The 16,534-nt window shown below is 37.1% G+C and overlaps 1 protein-coding gene across 2 annotated transcripts in view; it reads right to left on the reverse strand.

The window, feature by feature from the left end:
* The window catches only part of LOC131161393 (uncharacterized), a 31,827-nt gene extending 20,289 nt beyond the window's left edge, over positions 1 to 11,538 (reverse strand). Inside the window, exons 1-10 of one of the 2 annotated variants that reach the window (XM_058117134.1) lie at positions 11,081 to 11,538; positions 10,352 to 10,957; positions 7,511 to 7,785; positions 3,787 to 3,858; positions 3,513 to 3,647; positions 2,080 to 2,198; positions 1,701 to 2,000; positions 501 to 588; positions 313 to 418; positions 115 to 228 (exon numbers count right to left, since the gene is read on the reverse strand). In XM_058117134.1, the coding sequence (XP_057973117.1) occupies positions 115 to 228; positions 313 to 418; positions 501 to 588; positions 1,701 to 2,000; positions 2,080 to 2,198; positions 3,513 to 3,647; positions 3,787 to 3,858; positions 7,511 to 7,785; positions 10,352 to 10,957; positions 11,081 to 11,128 (1,863 nt within the window). In that variant the 5' untranslated portion in view covers positions 11,129 to 11,538. The remainder of the gene's footprint in view (positions 1 to 114; positions 229 to 312; positions 419 to 500; positions 589 to 1,700; positions 2,001 to 2,079; positions 2,199 to 3,512; positions 3,648 to 3,786; positions 3,859 to 7,510; positions 7,786 to 10,351; positions 10,958 to 11,080) is intronic. The other variant, XM_058117135.1, reaches the window with a different exon arrangement.
* Positions 11,539 to 16,534: the final 4,996 nt, after the last annotated feature.

A 16,534-nucleotide genomic window follows, 5' to 3' on the forward strand; every position in this document is an offset into this window, starting at 1 on the left:
GAGTTTCAACTTGACGCCTCAGATAGCATAAATACAATTTTGTCTCAATTATGAGCGATCAGCTTGCAAGTTGCAAAAAATTATTTCAAGTCTTGTTGAGCAAAGGCAACATACCTTAAGGTGACTATTTTCATCCAAACTCGTTGAATAATTTATGTATAGTTGAACTTTGCCAACAAGGTCGTGCTCTGGCTCATGGTAAATGGACCACCACCGCAGCTTGTCACTCTACATTAAACTCAAATATCAGCTTTCTGCAATACCATTTTTTATTATCATTGAGGGGTACTTTAAAATTCCAGAAAATTTTACCGGGTCTTCAGCAATAGCAGCCACTTGTGCAAGCACACGACCATAAAGCTTTCCCTTGGAATCCCGGACTTCAACAATTAGATCATCTCCCAGACTATCTGGGAAGCTGTAAAGCAGTCACTATCTTCCTCAAGCAAATCAAAAAATAAAATATTAAACAATATGGAAAACAGCATAGAAGCACATACAAAACATGTGTTTCACCAGATCCAGGTTGCATCCGAATGGCATCCTCCACAGCTGAACTTTTTAATCTTAACAAACAAGAGTATGTTTCTGGCAACATTTGCAAAAATTACCGTAGTTGAATTATTCGTGAGAATTGGGGATAGGGAAGAAGAAGAAGAAGAATGCAGCAGAAAGTTTCTCCAAGTACTAAGCGGGTTAGGTTAGCAATTAGCCCTTCAACAGTTAATAAGCCGCATATGTACTCCATACTATAGCTATTAAATCGAGATCCAAATAGAAATTCCAATTTCAGGAATTGAGAATCAAATCAAATCTAATCGTAGATTCATAAAATTTGGTAAAATTTTCCAAAATTGACTTCAAATAAAATGCATATTGACATACGAACAAGCAAAATAGTAAAATACATTTAAATTTTGATAACAAAAAAACCCCAATCCATGTATATACTTTCCCTAAACAACAAAAAGTGAGGAATGAGTTAAGAAATATTACCAAAAGAAATGAACTTTATGTTGTCAAGGGAAGGAACCAAGGAAAAAGAAGTTGAACTTTTGGTTTTTATCAACAAATTTAATAAAAATAATAATAATATTTCTGGCATATTCTTTCTATATTAAAAAGAAAATTGGATTTAAAAAATGATAATAATTAAACAAGTTACTAAAAAGAGAACTTTCAAATCTTAAAAAAACAAAGAAACAAGACTAACACCTTAGGCAATGAATGTTCTGCCCCCTCTCAATAGCAGAACACTATACTCCTCCAAGAGTGAAGAATGATTTTGTGAAGGCAACATAAGGCCTAAAATTCTATTTTCTCCTCTTTTCTAGCACAGAACTGACCTAGAAAAGGAATAGAAGGTAATCGTGTAAAAATAAAATCAATAAGAAAAAGGAAATGCTGTTTCTGGGGTTTTAAACTAGTCGTGAATCGTAAGACCATAACCTCTAAGCTCCATACACAAAGATTACCTAGTTGCCAATGGCTATGGTACTCATAAAAAATAAAGCATGTATCAAATCATTAGGACCAAATAAATTGAGATTTCTTTCATTTGGTTAATCTAAGATGGACCCATTAAGGTCCAAAGGGTAACAGCTAATTTGGCTTGAATTAGCAATTTACGTAGGATTAGCAATTTCAATGCAAGAAAGTTGGTATGTAAATGAAATCAACAATAGCACAGTGACACAAACCTTGCATATCTTCATATGATGATGAACTATTGCGTAGTGTTGTTACACTACTTTTCAGAAGCCCAGACACCTGCCTTATATACTGAGTACCAGCATGCACATATGCTAAACTCTGACGTGCGACACGGACAGGTGCACGTGGAGCAACATGACTTTTCCGAAGTGCTTTCCATCTAGAAGAAAGTGTTGATTGTAAATTGGTGAAGCAATATTGAACAGATTCCGGCTTTATCATGGGTGCCTTTAGAGATGAAAAACTGCATCCCGTTGGTGGATCCAGAGTCATTTTCACTTTACGAACTGTGCATTGAACAAAACCTCAGTACAGTCTCATTTTGAGAACTAGAGCAGTGAGAATGTCAACTGAAAATGACACTACCTTGCACCTTCATCTTCCCGATGATATTCTTTGGCTTTGGAGCGGCACCTTCACCAGCACGCTCTGAAGAGCGGTGTAATAATAGTTCATCCTCTGATTGTAAGAGCACTTGCTGCAAACTATAATTTAAGCATAGGAAAATAATAAGGAAAGGAAAAATCACCAATCAAATTCACTGCATTTTAACAGTATAATTCCTAAATGCTCCCCAATATATCAATATTTTATTACTGAAATGTAAGTGACATAACACTAGGATATTTTCAGGAAATTAAAAATAAAATAAGAGGAAAGAAAAATTTTCTTCAACTACCAGGCTATTGAAAATTAAAGTTACCAACCCAGACAAAGTGGAACACTAGCAAGGTTTACCTCAAACTCCGTGAAGCATAATGACTGTAAGAGGATGTGGAGTTTGTAACACCAAGTTGGGCATAAACTTATAAAGAAGCCAACCCCAAATTGGTCTATATAATGACTTAAAAGGAAGACGTAGTGAGAACAATTAGACGCAACCACAAGAAGAGCAAATAATAATCTATCATGCCTTCTAGATAAACTAAACAAAAACTAAAATGAAAAATATTTACAAGAACATAAAATTACATAAAAGCATCAGAAAACCCTTGGAACTATATAGAGAAAAATATTCCAGAAATCCCAGTTGAGGGATATGGTTAGCAAGCAACAAATAATGATATGCAGAAAATAAAATCTTAAGATAAAAGTATTCCAGAGCTTAAAAATCAAATAAGACAAAATTCTTGTCTTTTAGTATGGCTTTTGATCCAGTAATTATGAATTATGGAAACAAAATTATTGAGTCATACAAGAAGAAAATGAGCAAAATGGACTGTGACACATGCTCAGGAAAAACCAAAATAGAGTGAGGACATAAAAATGAATTAAGTTTATTATTGAGACAAACTAAACACAACTATGTTAACTCCTAACATTACAAAAGCAGTTTGCAATAAATTATGAAGCATTAACTGAGATGTCGCAGAACGATTAATGATAACTGACAATCTGTCAACAGGTAAATGTGAATTAAGAAGCTAAGGAATAAGGATATACAGCCCATTCAAAATTCAGAAACATAGCTTCTAACAAAAAGTAACAATGAAACTGGGCTTGCTGTTTTAAACCCCAAATGATTAGAAAGGCATTAGGGACTACGGCAGTTGTTGGAAAAATCAACTTAGATTCTCCAAAAAAATGTAATCTGAGCATCAAAACTTTTTTCTCTCAAGCATCTTGTGATTGTCAAAAACTTTTTCTTTCTAAAATAGTCAACCAGCTCTTATGCCTATTAGTATCATAGCAGCTTCTTGCTTAATACACCAGACTAGCAATCACTATCAACCTTAATTTCATTACTGTGCTCTGCCAATTGTTCCTAATTTGTGGAAGAGAAGTTGTGACATACTTACCCAAATACGTTTCGCAACAAAGCACATTCATTTTCCAAGAACGTGGGAGCTTCCTCGCAACCTTTTGCCCAAGCATGGAGACAAAGCCGAACACATGCATCATATGCAATCACAGCAAGCCATGGCCCTTGTGCACTGAATTTGATTTGCAAAATACACAAGCATAGGAAACAAACAAAATAGTTATGATGATTAAATAGTTCATTCATCATCAACATCAAATAACAATACGTAAAGTCAGCTAATTTCCAATTATTGTGTTGATTAAAAGAACCTTGCATGAAAGGTGGGGGGGCGAGCTCGATATGAATTTGAAGATGCAGCAGCTTTATCACTAGCAGTAGTCCTACAAAACAAGAAAAAATATATTTGTCCAATTTCAGGAAAATTTCCTGGGGTTTTCTATGTTGTTAGTTTTCTATTAAAACAGCAACAAAGACTTAAGTTCCACTATGTCAGGTGAACTAAGTCAATCATTTTCTCCATTCTGGTCAATCTAGATTCTAGGGCAACATGGTGAGGAAGGTAGAGTGGCATCAAATCCTTACTAATTACCTTAACTCAAACTATTTTTAGTCTACCATTTCCCCATCAAATAGCCTCTAACATCAATAGAATCACTCTATCATCTATGCACTATTGGCAATAAAGTGCAGTTTAATTGAAACTAGAGATTGTAATAGGACGAGGAAAGATCTCTAATTAGTCGGATAAAGCACTCCAAGTTTGATAGGATGTTTACCTCAATTAAGCAAGATGGCAAACAATTTAATGTTTTACAACAGCAAACAGAAATAAAAACAATTGGTAAAAAACCAATGTTTTAAAAGGCATTTTTGAGGCGTGCCACGATTTGGGGTTAAAGCTCCTCAAAACGTGAGAGATGAGTGCAAAATTGCTCTTGAAAAATTCCAAGAAGAGAAGGGTAAAGGAAATGAACTTCTTGAAGATATTGGGATGGGTCCAGAAGGAGGGACTCAGAGTGCTATGTCTCCATTAGTTTGAGATATTGAGCAACAGAATAGTGGGACTAGCCTTAATCCTAGGGCTAGAGGTCCAATGGATAAGTTTTCATTTTCACAGACCAAACAATCCACTCTAAACTCAAAATGGAAGAATGAAGAAAGAAATGAAGTGCGTAGGAAAGTTGGCCGTTGTTTGTTCAACAATGTTCTACCATTTAATTTGATGGATGACGTATATTGGCATGTTATGGTGGATGGTATTGCTAATTATGGGCCAGGTGTCAAGCCTCCATCTATGCAAGAGATGAGGACGTGGATTTTTAAAGATGAAGTGAAAGACATCGATGGCATGTTGAAAGACTACAAAAAAGCTTGGAAGGAATATGGATGTTCTATCATGGTTGATGGATGGACTAATGGGTGTTCAAGGGTCTTCATTAATTTCCTTGTGAATAGTCCTACTAGTACATGGTTTTTAAAATCCATTGATGCTTATGATTCTATAAAAAATGATGATTTGATGTTTAAGTATATGGATGAGGTGTTAAGGAAGTTGGTGAGGAAAATGTTGTGCAGGTGATAACTGATAATGCGAAAAAAATGATAAATGGTGGAAAACAGCTTATGGAAAAGAGGGAGAAGCTCTATTGGACTCCACGTGCTGCAAATTGTTTGGATCTCATGTTGGGGGATATTGCAAAATTGAAGATCCATGCAAGCACAATCCTAAAGTGCAAGTTGTAAAATTTATTTATAATCATTCCTATGCACTTGCAATGATGAGGAAGCATTTCACCAACAACAAAGAACTCATCCGCCCTGCAGTGATGCGCTTTGCTACTGCATTTTTGACACTTCAGAGCATTTACAAACAAAAGCGAGGCCTTCAATCTGTGTTCTCCTTGGAGATGTGGTGCACTTCTACATATGCAAAAAAACATAAAGGTATAAGGACTCGCTCAATAGTTTTATTTTACCAACATTTTTGGTCTCACGTGTCGAATGTTATCAAGAGTGTTGTCCCTCTTGTATGTGTTCTAAGGTAAGTTGATTATGGGGTTTCTCTATGAGATAATGGATTCGGCGAAAGAAAAAATTGCTGCAAATTTTTCTAGAAATGCCAAGAAGTATGTACCCATTTGGAGAAAAATAGATGATTGATGGACTCCACAACTTCATCACCCTTTACATGCCGCAAGATATCATTTAATCCCCAATTGCGTTACAAGGAGAACTTCTTTGATTGTGAAGAAGTGAAGAAAGGACTATTTGAATGCATGGATAGAATGTTGACATATGAGGAGAGGCTAGCTGTAGACATCACATTGGATTTGTTAGATAATGCACAAGGGGATTTTGGGACTAGAGTGGTTGTTGACTCCAGAATGTTGAGAAGACTAGGTAAAAGTAATGTTTCAGTAAAAATTAGTTATTTAGTACTCTATCCTTGTTTCTTCTTATAACTTGGAACTTAAACATGTTTTTTTTCCTCTTGTAGCTGATTGGTGGAAGCATTTTGGGACAAAGACCCCAGAATTGACGAAACTTGCTATTCGTGTTCTTGGTCTAACATGTAGTGCTAGTGGAAGTGTGAGGAATTGGAGCACATTTGAGCACGTTCTTAGTTCTTACTTCTTACAAATGCCATGTTATTATCATTTCACTCAAATATGAAAATATCTTCTAATATCTAAAAATGTAAATGGCTTAAACTCAATTGTAGATTCATATGAAAACGAGGAATAGATTAGAGCACAAGAGATTGAATGCTCTAGTTTACGTGAAGTACAACACCAAACTGAGGGAGAGAGCTATAAGAAGAAGACAAAATTATGATCCAATAATGATGCCGGAAGTAGCTTCAGATGATGAATGGATCACAGAGAAGGAAGAACCTATCCTCCCAAAAGATACTTCTTGGTTTGATGATGAAAATCTCCTAGATGTTGATGCTATTCGAGTTTCACCCATGGTACCTTTTGAAGGAGATGACGCTCAAGCAACACAAGCTTCTAGTAACTCACATTCTAATTTTCCTAGCAAAAGGAAGATTAGTGATTATTGTGAGAACTTGAGTACATACATATCAATAGTCATTTTTTAATCGACTAATTTATAATTCTCCATTTCTCCTAACTCCTAATCTATAGCTTTATTGAATATCTAGGCACTCAAGACAAAGGCAAGAGGCTAACATTGGTCACAATTGAGGAAGACAATGATGTTGAAGTGGGAGAGGAGGAATTTATTAGTGGAAGAACTCCTACTATAGATGATTTTGATGAAGATGAGGACTTTGATGAAGATCTTGATAGTTCCCTTTGAACTTTGTTGATTAAGATTTAGATTTTTAGAAATTAGAATTATGGATGATGAGACATTGTGATGCTGTAATTTGGTTTTTTTCTTATTTTTGTAAACTCATGGCTTATTTTTAACATGCATTGTTTGAGTTTGTTAGCTAAAATTGGCCTATATGATACTTAAGAATTAAGTTTTTATTTTTTTCTCCATTATTCTAAAATCTTTCTCATTTGTATACTATATATAAAAAAAATTTATTTATGAATTATTTTAAAAAATGCAGTCCCAAAATGCTTATGCCTCAACGCCTTACGGCTTACTCCTCGCCTCACAGAGGGGGTAAAATGCTTTGCCTTATGCCTTCGCCTTTTAAAACATTGATAAAAACAAACATGTAGGTTTTATAATTTCTTTTGAAAAATAGCAGAAAATAGTCTATTAAAAATAATTCAAATTTCATACTTCAATATGCATTAAATATTTTTTTCCAGAAACAAGCAGTCGGCAATTTTTGGAGGCAAAAATCGTACTAGCTATTTTGATAAACAATCACAGAGCTATTTCACACTTTCTTTGTGGAAGCAAAAAAAAATAAAAAGAAATATATATATATACACACACACACACACACATATATATCTTTCAAAACATTGTTTGTTAACACAGACTTTCCAGCTTAAGTCTAATCATACAAGGTTCCAAAGGAAACAAAAAGATAATTGCTCGTACCTTACAAACTGATTGGGAGTCCTACTCCCAGCATTATCCTCTGCATTAACCACTGGCGTGTCTTTTAACGCACTTGATGCATACCTATTTGAGATGCCACGTGACTCAGCTATGCGTGGTGTAATATTTGCTCCAGAGACTGGAATTTGCTCAGAACCTTGGTTGATTTCCTGAACAGAACTGCAAAATGGAGGTGCACTAGGAACATCATCATTATCATCATCATAATCATCATCAGAAAACTCTCCATTCTGCACGTCTTTAGCTTGCAACTCCTGAAAATTAGTGATGATATTTACAAGATTATTCTATAGAGATCAATTGAACAACAAGAATAAAAATGCTGCAACAATTGAGAAGCCAACAAAGCCACTTGCATTTACCATACTTACATCTAATAAAGTACAGTACAATTTTTTCAGAAGGAAACAGAGTACATATGAAAAATAAATATGCATTATTTAAAGCAGGGGTTGTCAACAACAGTCCTCTACATACATATCCACGTGGAATGTGTCTATCATGAGTAATTGAATGATTAATAATAAATATTATATTAATAAAATGATGATGATGTGGTTTACAGACACTAAGCCTTGACTCTATTTTACAGGGTGCTACTTCCAAACCACAGGTTCAAGTCACAGAAGCAGTCTCTCCAAGCATGGAGATAAGACTGCATAGATCTCACCCTCCCCAAACCCCAAATGTTGTGGGATTCTTGTGCAGTAGGTGCTACATAATGGTGTGGTTCATCATTGATTGTTCGATCACTAGCATGATAAATGTGTCATACGGATATCTATTTAGAGGACAGTCCTCTGCACCCATTTACTGAGGAAATAAACCTTAAGGATCATTTGGTGCCACTGTCAAAAATTATGAAAACAAAAAGGCAAAAATGAAAACTAAAAACTAGAAACAAAAACAAAAAACTGAAATCTAACATGATTGGTTAATATTTTCAAAACTAAAAAAAAAAAAAAATTAAAAATCTAAGTGAACCCATGTTCATTTTTGTCCTTGAACTTGAAGTAAATAACAACTAAAGAATGTGATTTAAATAATCAAAAGGCAAGACAATACAAATTAGAAAATGGTATAACAGAAATAATTAAATATAGTAATTTTATTTAATTATTACATTTTTAAACTGACTTCTTAGTGCTCCAAAAATAATCATATTGTACATGACAATTAAAAATCGGTAAAAATAATTTTTCTTAATGACTTGATTTTTTTTTTTTTTCATATTTTTAGAAATTCTATAGATTTTTACATTTTAGTTATATTTAAATTCTTAATGTCATTATATTTTTATTTTAATTAAAAATTTTGTATGGGATGAATAATTTAGTCCACAAAATTCATCCAGCACTTCAGGACTAAGAACTAAAGTTTCCAAAGGCGCTTCAACTAATCTTGAAGAGGGGGGCCAAAGAAAAAGAAACACTGCTAACAAGAAATGCTAGTACACAGAAAAATTCATTAAAATTCATTCACGATAAAGTTGGAAAAGTATGTCTAATTATGTTAGAGTTGAGTCATATAGCTTCTCATTTGTTATAGCTTTCCCCTTTTACAGCGGATATTGGTCCAAACACTGCTTTCTTCTATATTTTGACAAAAAAGAGAATGGGTAAATGATCTGTTTGAAGCTGCCACCAGTACGAGAATGGTGCATAATGGGTACCTACCAATCTACCTCATGATTGGATAGATATTTGTTTGGATTTCTGCAATTATAAATTTTTGCAGCAATGACTGAATATCAAAAGCCTATCATACGAGAATCCCTTTTTTTTTTTTCAAGTTGAAGGAGTGTGAGTTTTTGGCAGACAAGAAGCAATAAATTGGGGTTTATCAGGATCAATGTCACAGCAGATCAGAATAACATGACACAAGCCCCCGGGAATAAGCTCAGGTGGTAAGGAGGTTCCCCAGAAGTCCGCTTATAACGGTGGATCTAGGGTTCAAACCCTGCCACTTGCAGCACACATCCGGATTTACCTCCTACTTGTTGGTTGCGGGCACGGTTGGCGTAAGCATCGGATTAGTCTAGCGTGTAAGTGCAGAAAACTCGGCGTATCATAAAAAAAAAAAAAAACAGGGAGAATAACATGACACAACAACTAACTAACTCCTCCTCAAGGCCATTGCCTGCCAACTAGTGCCATACTCTTTCTTCAAATAAGACGTGACTGATTACTAAATTCAAATATCTGAAAGTCTATATCTCTTTAAAAATTAAAATTCTGAACTTAAGAGGGTTTGTACTTAGATCCTACATCATGAAAGCAGCATAAGACCCCAAATAATAAGCAACCAAATGCAAAAATCAATATCTAGTGAAGAATTAAATAGAAGGATTTTTTTTCATTGAATATATAATGCAAAACACTTGTGCTAGAATTCCTCTCAAAAGTGTTAACAGAGCATGGATATCATTCAGGGTCATGAAAGCATAAAAAGGCACTGCAAACACAAGAAACTATTCCGCAAATTCTCACACTAAGAAGATAATCCATACATGTCTCACTGAATTGTAACTAAAAGGGATGGAAAAGGATAATTGTCAAAATGGAAAAATGCATGTATAATTTTACAGCTCTTCAGTCAATGAATGTAGAAACTAACTTATTTTAGCCAATAATGTGCTAACTCCTGAACTAAAAAGCAAACTCAATACCAAGGGTAAGACCAAATTGAACTACTTGTGCTACAATCCAAACCCAAAACATCTGCGCAAACAATGATAAACCAACCAGAAACAACTAAAACACAATTGAATAATAAACCAACAGCAAAGAAAATCCAAAACTCAATTGAATCATATCAAACCTTTTGGGCAGCACTTTCCGCGTTCAGCTGTGAAGGAACACTGGAAGCATAGCCCTCCGAGGCATAAACTCTTGCATGAGGCACCGCTCTATTGTTGCTCTCAACTTGTGTAGAGGAAAATTCTGAGCTAGAAACAGAATTGGACAACTCATCTTCATCCTCCGAATAACCATTCACTCCAACTGGGTATCTTCCACTCCCCACGGCCAATCGCTCTGCTCCACTCCCCGCCCTCCTTCCAACTGTCTCCATCGAGGAGCTAACATCGGAGTACATGTAATCACTCCCATAAGGTGGCCGTCCTTGCAAGGGTTTTCTTCGTCTTAGAACGGAACCATTGGGAATCCTACCATCCTGTGGGGAGGAGTCAAGAGAGTATCTTCCACCATAACCCTCCCCCTCCGAATCGGTGGATAGATCTGGGTCAGAACCAGACACACTATCTCCGGTATCATCTGGAATCGGCCTTGGAATTGCGCCCAGTGGCAAGTGCCCACTTCGGAATTTTGCGGGCGGAGGCATCGCGAATCCCCGCCCCGCACTTCCAACGCCTGTAACCGGATCAATCCGGGTTCTGTAGCTCGACATTGATGATGGAACAGAGCCCTGAATTTTAATTTTCAACAATGCAAGAAAATGAACAGATACCCCACTCCCTTAACACAGTGAACAAGCGAAATTTACCAAAATAAATGCGTGGGAGGTTGGAAAATTGCGTGAAGCTGTTACCTCTCTGACCCAACGAAGTGCATTGGTGTCAAGGCCTTCGGTGAACATGATTTCTAAGGGTTTTGCCTCTTCACCTACATCAACAATACCCACATTCAGACCCACGAAACCACCTTCTCGGAGTTTCCACAGGTGCCAAATGGCTGCTGAGAAGGAAAAAGCTCTTCGCTGCAGGGCCCTTCCCAGAAGCTCTCTTGGGCTCCGATCAGCTCCGTCAGTCTAAGAAAATGTCCGACCCACGGCTCGGCAAATCAAAAAAGAAAAGAGTATTTCGCTGCACACACACAGTCTCCGCCTCTCCCAGTCCCTTGTGTCATTTTCTGCGACTCACCCTATTTCTACCTCACAAGATTCCTATTTTCAAAATTTTCCAATTTTTGTTCGTGCCTGGGTTTTTCCGCCACGCAAACGCCGTCGTTTGAAAGAGGAAACTCGTAATACGGCGTCGTCTGGGATTAGGCACACGGGAAACTGCCCGTTCCCCAAAACAGCCCGAGAATAAAGCAGCACGTAGGGAGCAGGCACCGAACCGGAAGCGTAACGGGCAGTGGACGTGGCGCGACACCGGCGGCCCACCTTAATATTTTAACAGCCGCACTCGCCAGTCGAACGTTGTAGTGGGAACGCCCTCCGTCTAATTTCCCGCTGGGCCACATGGCCGTAGGCCCCTCTGGCCCACCGTCTCATTAATAGTTTTTGAATGAACTTGGGAAACACGGGCACCTGTCAAGTAAGGGAGGCGTTTTAGCGATGGACGGTTCGATGGCGAAGAGATCTCAACGGGTCCCTGAAATCGACGGCTATGAGAGCGACTGGGATCGAGAGTGTGATCGGACGATCGAGGACCAAGAATGATGATCTATGGCAGATTAATCACATCGAACGGTCGAAGATTGCAGATATTTGAGCAGTTGCGCACGAGATTTTTACCGGTCCGTCAGGCCCACGTTGCCACGTCAGCAGCTAGCAGACATCATTGAAGCCTGAAGGCAAACTTTTAGTTTGAAATTTTTTGGCAAAATAAGAATTTATATTCTTAATAAAAGCATAGTTTTTAATTTGGGTGTCTTTTCTTGTTCCTTTCAAAAAAAAAATTCTATCTTGTCACAATATATATTTATTAATCAGTAATAAAATAAATTTGTGAATTAATAGTTTATAATAATTGTACAATCATATATTTTTCACATATTTTTATAACAACAACAATAACAATTGAGAATGTATTTACAAAAAATAATATAAAAATAATTAATGAAAGATATTTGTATCTAAAAGCCACTATATTGATTTTATTGAATAAAGTTAATTTCATTGCATGTAGTGAAAAAGTGATTAGTAATCTAATATTAAATTTCAAAAAAAATTAATAATTAATAAATTTCTTAGAAAGTAATTTATATTTAAAAAAAATTACCTAAAAGAATTAGATTCATTCAATGTAATCAAATTAAACTAATATTACAATTTAATTATTTTTTATTCTAGAACTCCCAATTTTCTAGTTTGAAAAGAACACGACAATTTAATATTTTGTGTTAGAGTTGTATGTTTATCTCTTATCTCTTTTATTAATAACTAGCTATGGGTTACGGCTTTCTATTTTTAAAAATTAAAAAAATTATGGAGAAAATAATAAATGGGCATTTCGGGATAGTTGTAGATAGTTATAGGGGTCTTTTTTTTTATCTGTAAATGTAAATTTATATAGATCAAAAGTGGTATGTACATAATACACTAGGCATACCTAGGAGAGACATCCATATCAACTCATAACATTACCTCCAAAAACTTAAAAACACATAAAACATGACGTGTATTACAATGAAACCTAGGCATACCCAGGGACCCCAAGCCAATCAAACAAACCAAAGAGCTCACATAAAGAAACTTCCCTCTCAAAATCACACTCCAGGAGGTGTGGGAATTTCTCATACAAGGTTCTCAAGATGTGTGATTAAATAAGCCTCACCATAGCTTCAGTCGATGTGCTTTTGTTTTCAAACTTTTTCTTGTTTCTGAAGTGCCACAAGCAGTAAACGGTGGTGGCCAGACAAGTCCTCTTAGCAACTGTTTGTATTTCAATCCCTCTCACCTCTTTTTTCAGCCATTTCAGTGCAGCTTTTACAGTAGTCATTGCTTTGTTCCATCCAAGCCAACTTCTTAAATAATTCCAAACTTTAGCACTCACTTTGCATTTGAAAAACAAGTGCTCCATTGTCTCCAACTTTGAGTTACAAAAAACAGTGTAAGTCTACCCCCCCCCCCCCCTCCTCTTTCACCATTGAATTTGTCATTTGTCAGCACTTTGTCTTTAACTCAAAGCCACAGAATGAAGGAGTGTTTTGGTATACAACCATTCTTCCATACTAAAGCATGCCATGGCTTCTTAGTTCCTTTTTCTCTCCAAAATTGGTAGACTTCAGCACATATCAATTGGTCTCCATTAGTCCATTTTCTAAGTTGTTGGTCTACATCTTCACTATTCCCTGCATTGCTGCAACATCAGACTCTTTATTTCGACAGTATTTTGGAATAATCATTGGTAGTTATTGTTGAGTAGCTGGAGCCATGAGACACGTGTGTGAGCTGGTGCTGTGTGCAAGCTGGTGCAAGCTAGAGCCGCATTGAATTGTGTCCGCTGATTTATTGTAATTCCTCCATTACCATTTAATGTAATTCCTCTAGCCATCTATAAATAAAGAGGTGTGTGTGAGTGAAAAATGTACAGAGAAGAGAGGTAGAATGCAGAAAAGAGAGTGAGCAAGAGTGCGAAGAGAGTTGCCTAAGAGTTTGTATTTTTCTCCCGGTTTCATAGTGGATTGTAGTGTGCTCCATGGACGTAGGTCAATCTAGACCGAACCACGTAATTTTTTGTGTCATCTATTTTTCTGGTGTGTGTTTTTTTGCTCATAGATTCCTAACAAGTGGTATTAGAGACTGGTTCAGAGTAGAAATGTTAGATTAAATAAATTCACCGAAAACATAGTCCTGTCTAGTGTCTCGAAATTGAATTTTGAGGCCATGTTAGAATTGGTGTATTCCCAAGAGGGGGGGTAAATTGGAATTTTAAACTTTTCTCCTAGGTTGAACTAGATGTTGGCAAAATATTACAACCTAGGGTCTTTCTATGTAGTTCCAAATACGCCGATAAATATAATATAAGGAAATTTAAATCAAGCGCATCATCCACATAATAACATACACGTGCAGTAAATATAAACAAACACACGATATGTTATCGGGGTTCGGGCAACTGTGCCTACGTCCCCGCCTCTAACTCGCAAGTCCGAGGATTCCACTAGAAGCTCACTTAAGGGTGGAGCGACACCGATTACAACCAGGTCAATTAGCACAGGGCTGACCTCAACCTTAACCAGGTCAATTAGCGGGGCTGACCTCAACCTACACGCCTTAACAGGATGACGCACCTAGCTTTCCTAACCGGGTTTAAGCCAATCCAGGACTATACCAAGGCTAGTCTCCCTCTTCAAGCCTGTGCCTGGAAATACAATAGTATTTAAAAATACAACCAAATGGTATAATGAATATGCTTTCAAGTAAAGCAGATGTGTACCCAGATACGCGCAATCATAGACACCACAATATGATTTAATATGTAAGCTCAATGTGGTCTAAATAGTTCAACTCTCAAAGATATTTTCTATCAGTGTAATGCGTACGTGAGAGTGTCAACAACAATCTGTGTAACCTTTGTATTCAGCAAATAATATATGAGTGAGTGAATATTGCAACAAAGATCACTATCACAAAAACAAATATCTTCTCAAAGTTATATCAAAATAAATACCACTAGATATTTGAAAATGTTTTGAAGAGATTTTGCAACCAAAATACTATATGATCTTCTCAAGATATTGCAATGAATATACAACCTCATAAGATCAAATAAAAGTCTTCTTATGAGAGACTTATTAATAAAGTCCCCTAAGAATACTTGGGTTTTGCTCTCAAAAATATCAAGTCAATCAATCAAGGCAAGGAGAGCAAACCAAGGGAAACAAAAACACTCAATCCACTTACAAATGATGGAGGCACTAATAGAAGGTAAACATAAGTGAATAAGGCTAAAAGATGAGTAGTATATGTTTTTGGATTATCAAAGAATTCTCCCTAATCAAGGTAGCTCAGCATCCCTAATTTTCACAAATGATCACATATATATAGACATGGGAAGAAATATGACCGTTAGGGACCTATTGGGTATTGTTAGGGAAGTTTAATGACATTTCAAATATTTTAACCCTGTTTAATAGATGTTTAACTGCGGTAAAAATCAGGGCAACCCGAGAGCTCCGGTCGACCAGAACAGTTCCAGTCGACCAGATCTCATATGGTTCAATCGACCAGGGCATTTTTGAACTAAGTGGTCAGTTGACCGAAAGTGCCTTTCCAAAAGGCGATTTTTCATTTTACCGAGGTTCGGTTAACAAGGTCATTTTGAACTGGCTGGTTCGGTTGACCAGATCGCTGGGATTTTTCCCAAAGACCCTCGGTTGACTAGGTAGTTGGAGTTCAATTTTGTCTCGGTCGACCAGATGGTCAAATTGTTGACTAGAGAGGGTTTCGGTCGACCGGGTGGTTTTGAACCGCATTGGTTCGGTCGATCAGGGCCTTGGTCAACTGTTAGCCCAAGCCAGTTTTGGTCAACCAGGGCAAAATGAACTGCCTTGGCCGGTCGACCGAAAGTACACCAAGTGTGCATTTCGGTCCCGTTTCGAAACATACAAACCCTATTCAAGTGCCTAATACATGAAAGTGTAAAGGTAAGTGTCTTAGGGTCATTTTGGTCCAAAATAGAGACACCGAAAAAGTCCGGTGTCGGTCGACAAAACCCTAAAGTCTTTCAAAGGTCATTTTTCATTTACGGTTTGTTTGAGCTTTACGTATTATCATGCATGTGATGTGTGTTAGCTTATTACAAACCAGAGCCCTAATTACTATTACAGGCCAATTATGTAAATGAAATACATATTACAATACAAATGGGATTTTGTCTTCACTTGCTTTGTGCCCATCTCGATCTTAACAATTTTAGTTCCTGCACAAAACCTCAAACACCCATTAGTTGCAATGAGTATTTGTCACAATCAAAACTGGGCGTGACCAATCAGGTCAATAGGCCAACATCACGTTTATCTCGTCGAGATGAAGCCAACGGTGCAAACCGAAGCTTGAAAGATGGCACCACATACGCCAACACACGCCACACCGGAGTCATCTGTGTCTTCATGCGCCTTCACATGCTGGCGACCTGTCGGCCACGCGCCCACATGCGCTCCACGCATCTTCCTCACTTGGCCGCTTCGACCCGACCAGGTAACCTGCTCCGTACTCGAATCGTACCCGACCCGGATCCATACCTATTGATCCAAAACTAACCAATCGACACGCGGCATCCCCGTCAGTCGCCACATGGCAACCGCAGCAACT

Source organism: Malania oleifera, chromosome 8 (genome assembly GCF_029873635.1).
Source record: "Malania oleifera isolate guangnan ecotype guangnan chromosome 8, ASM2987363v1, whole genome shotgun sequence".
Classification (NCBI taxonomy): Eukaryota; Viridiplantae; Streptophyta; class Magnoliopsida; order Santalales; family Ximeniaceae; genus Malania; species Malania oleifera.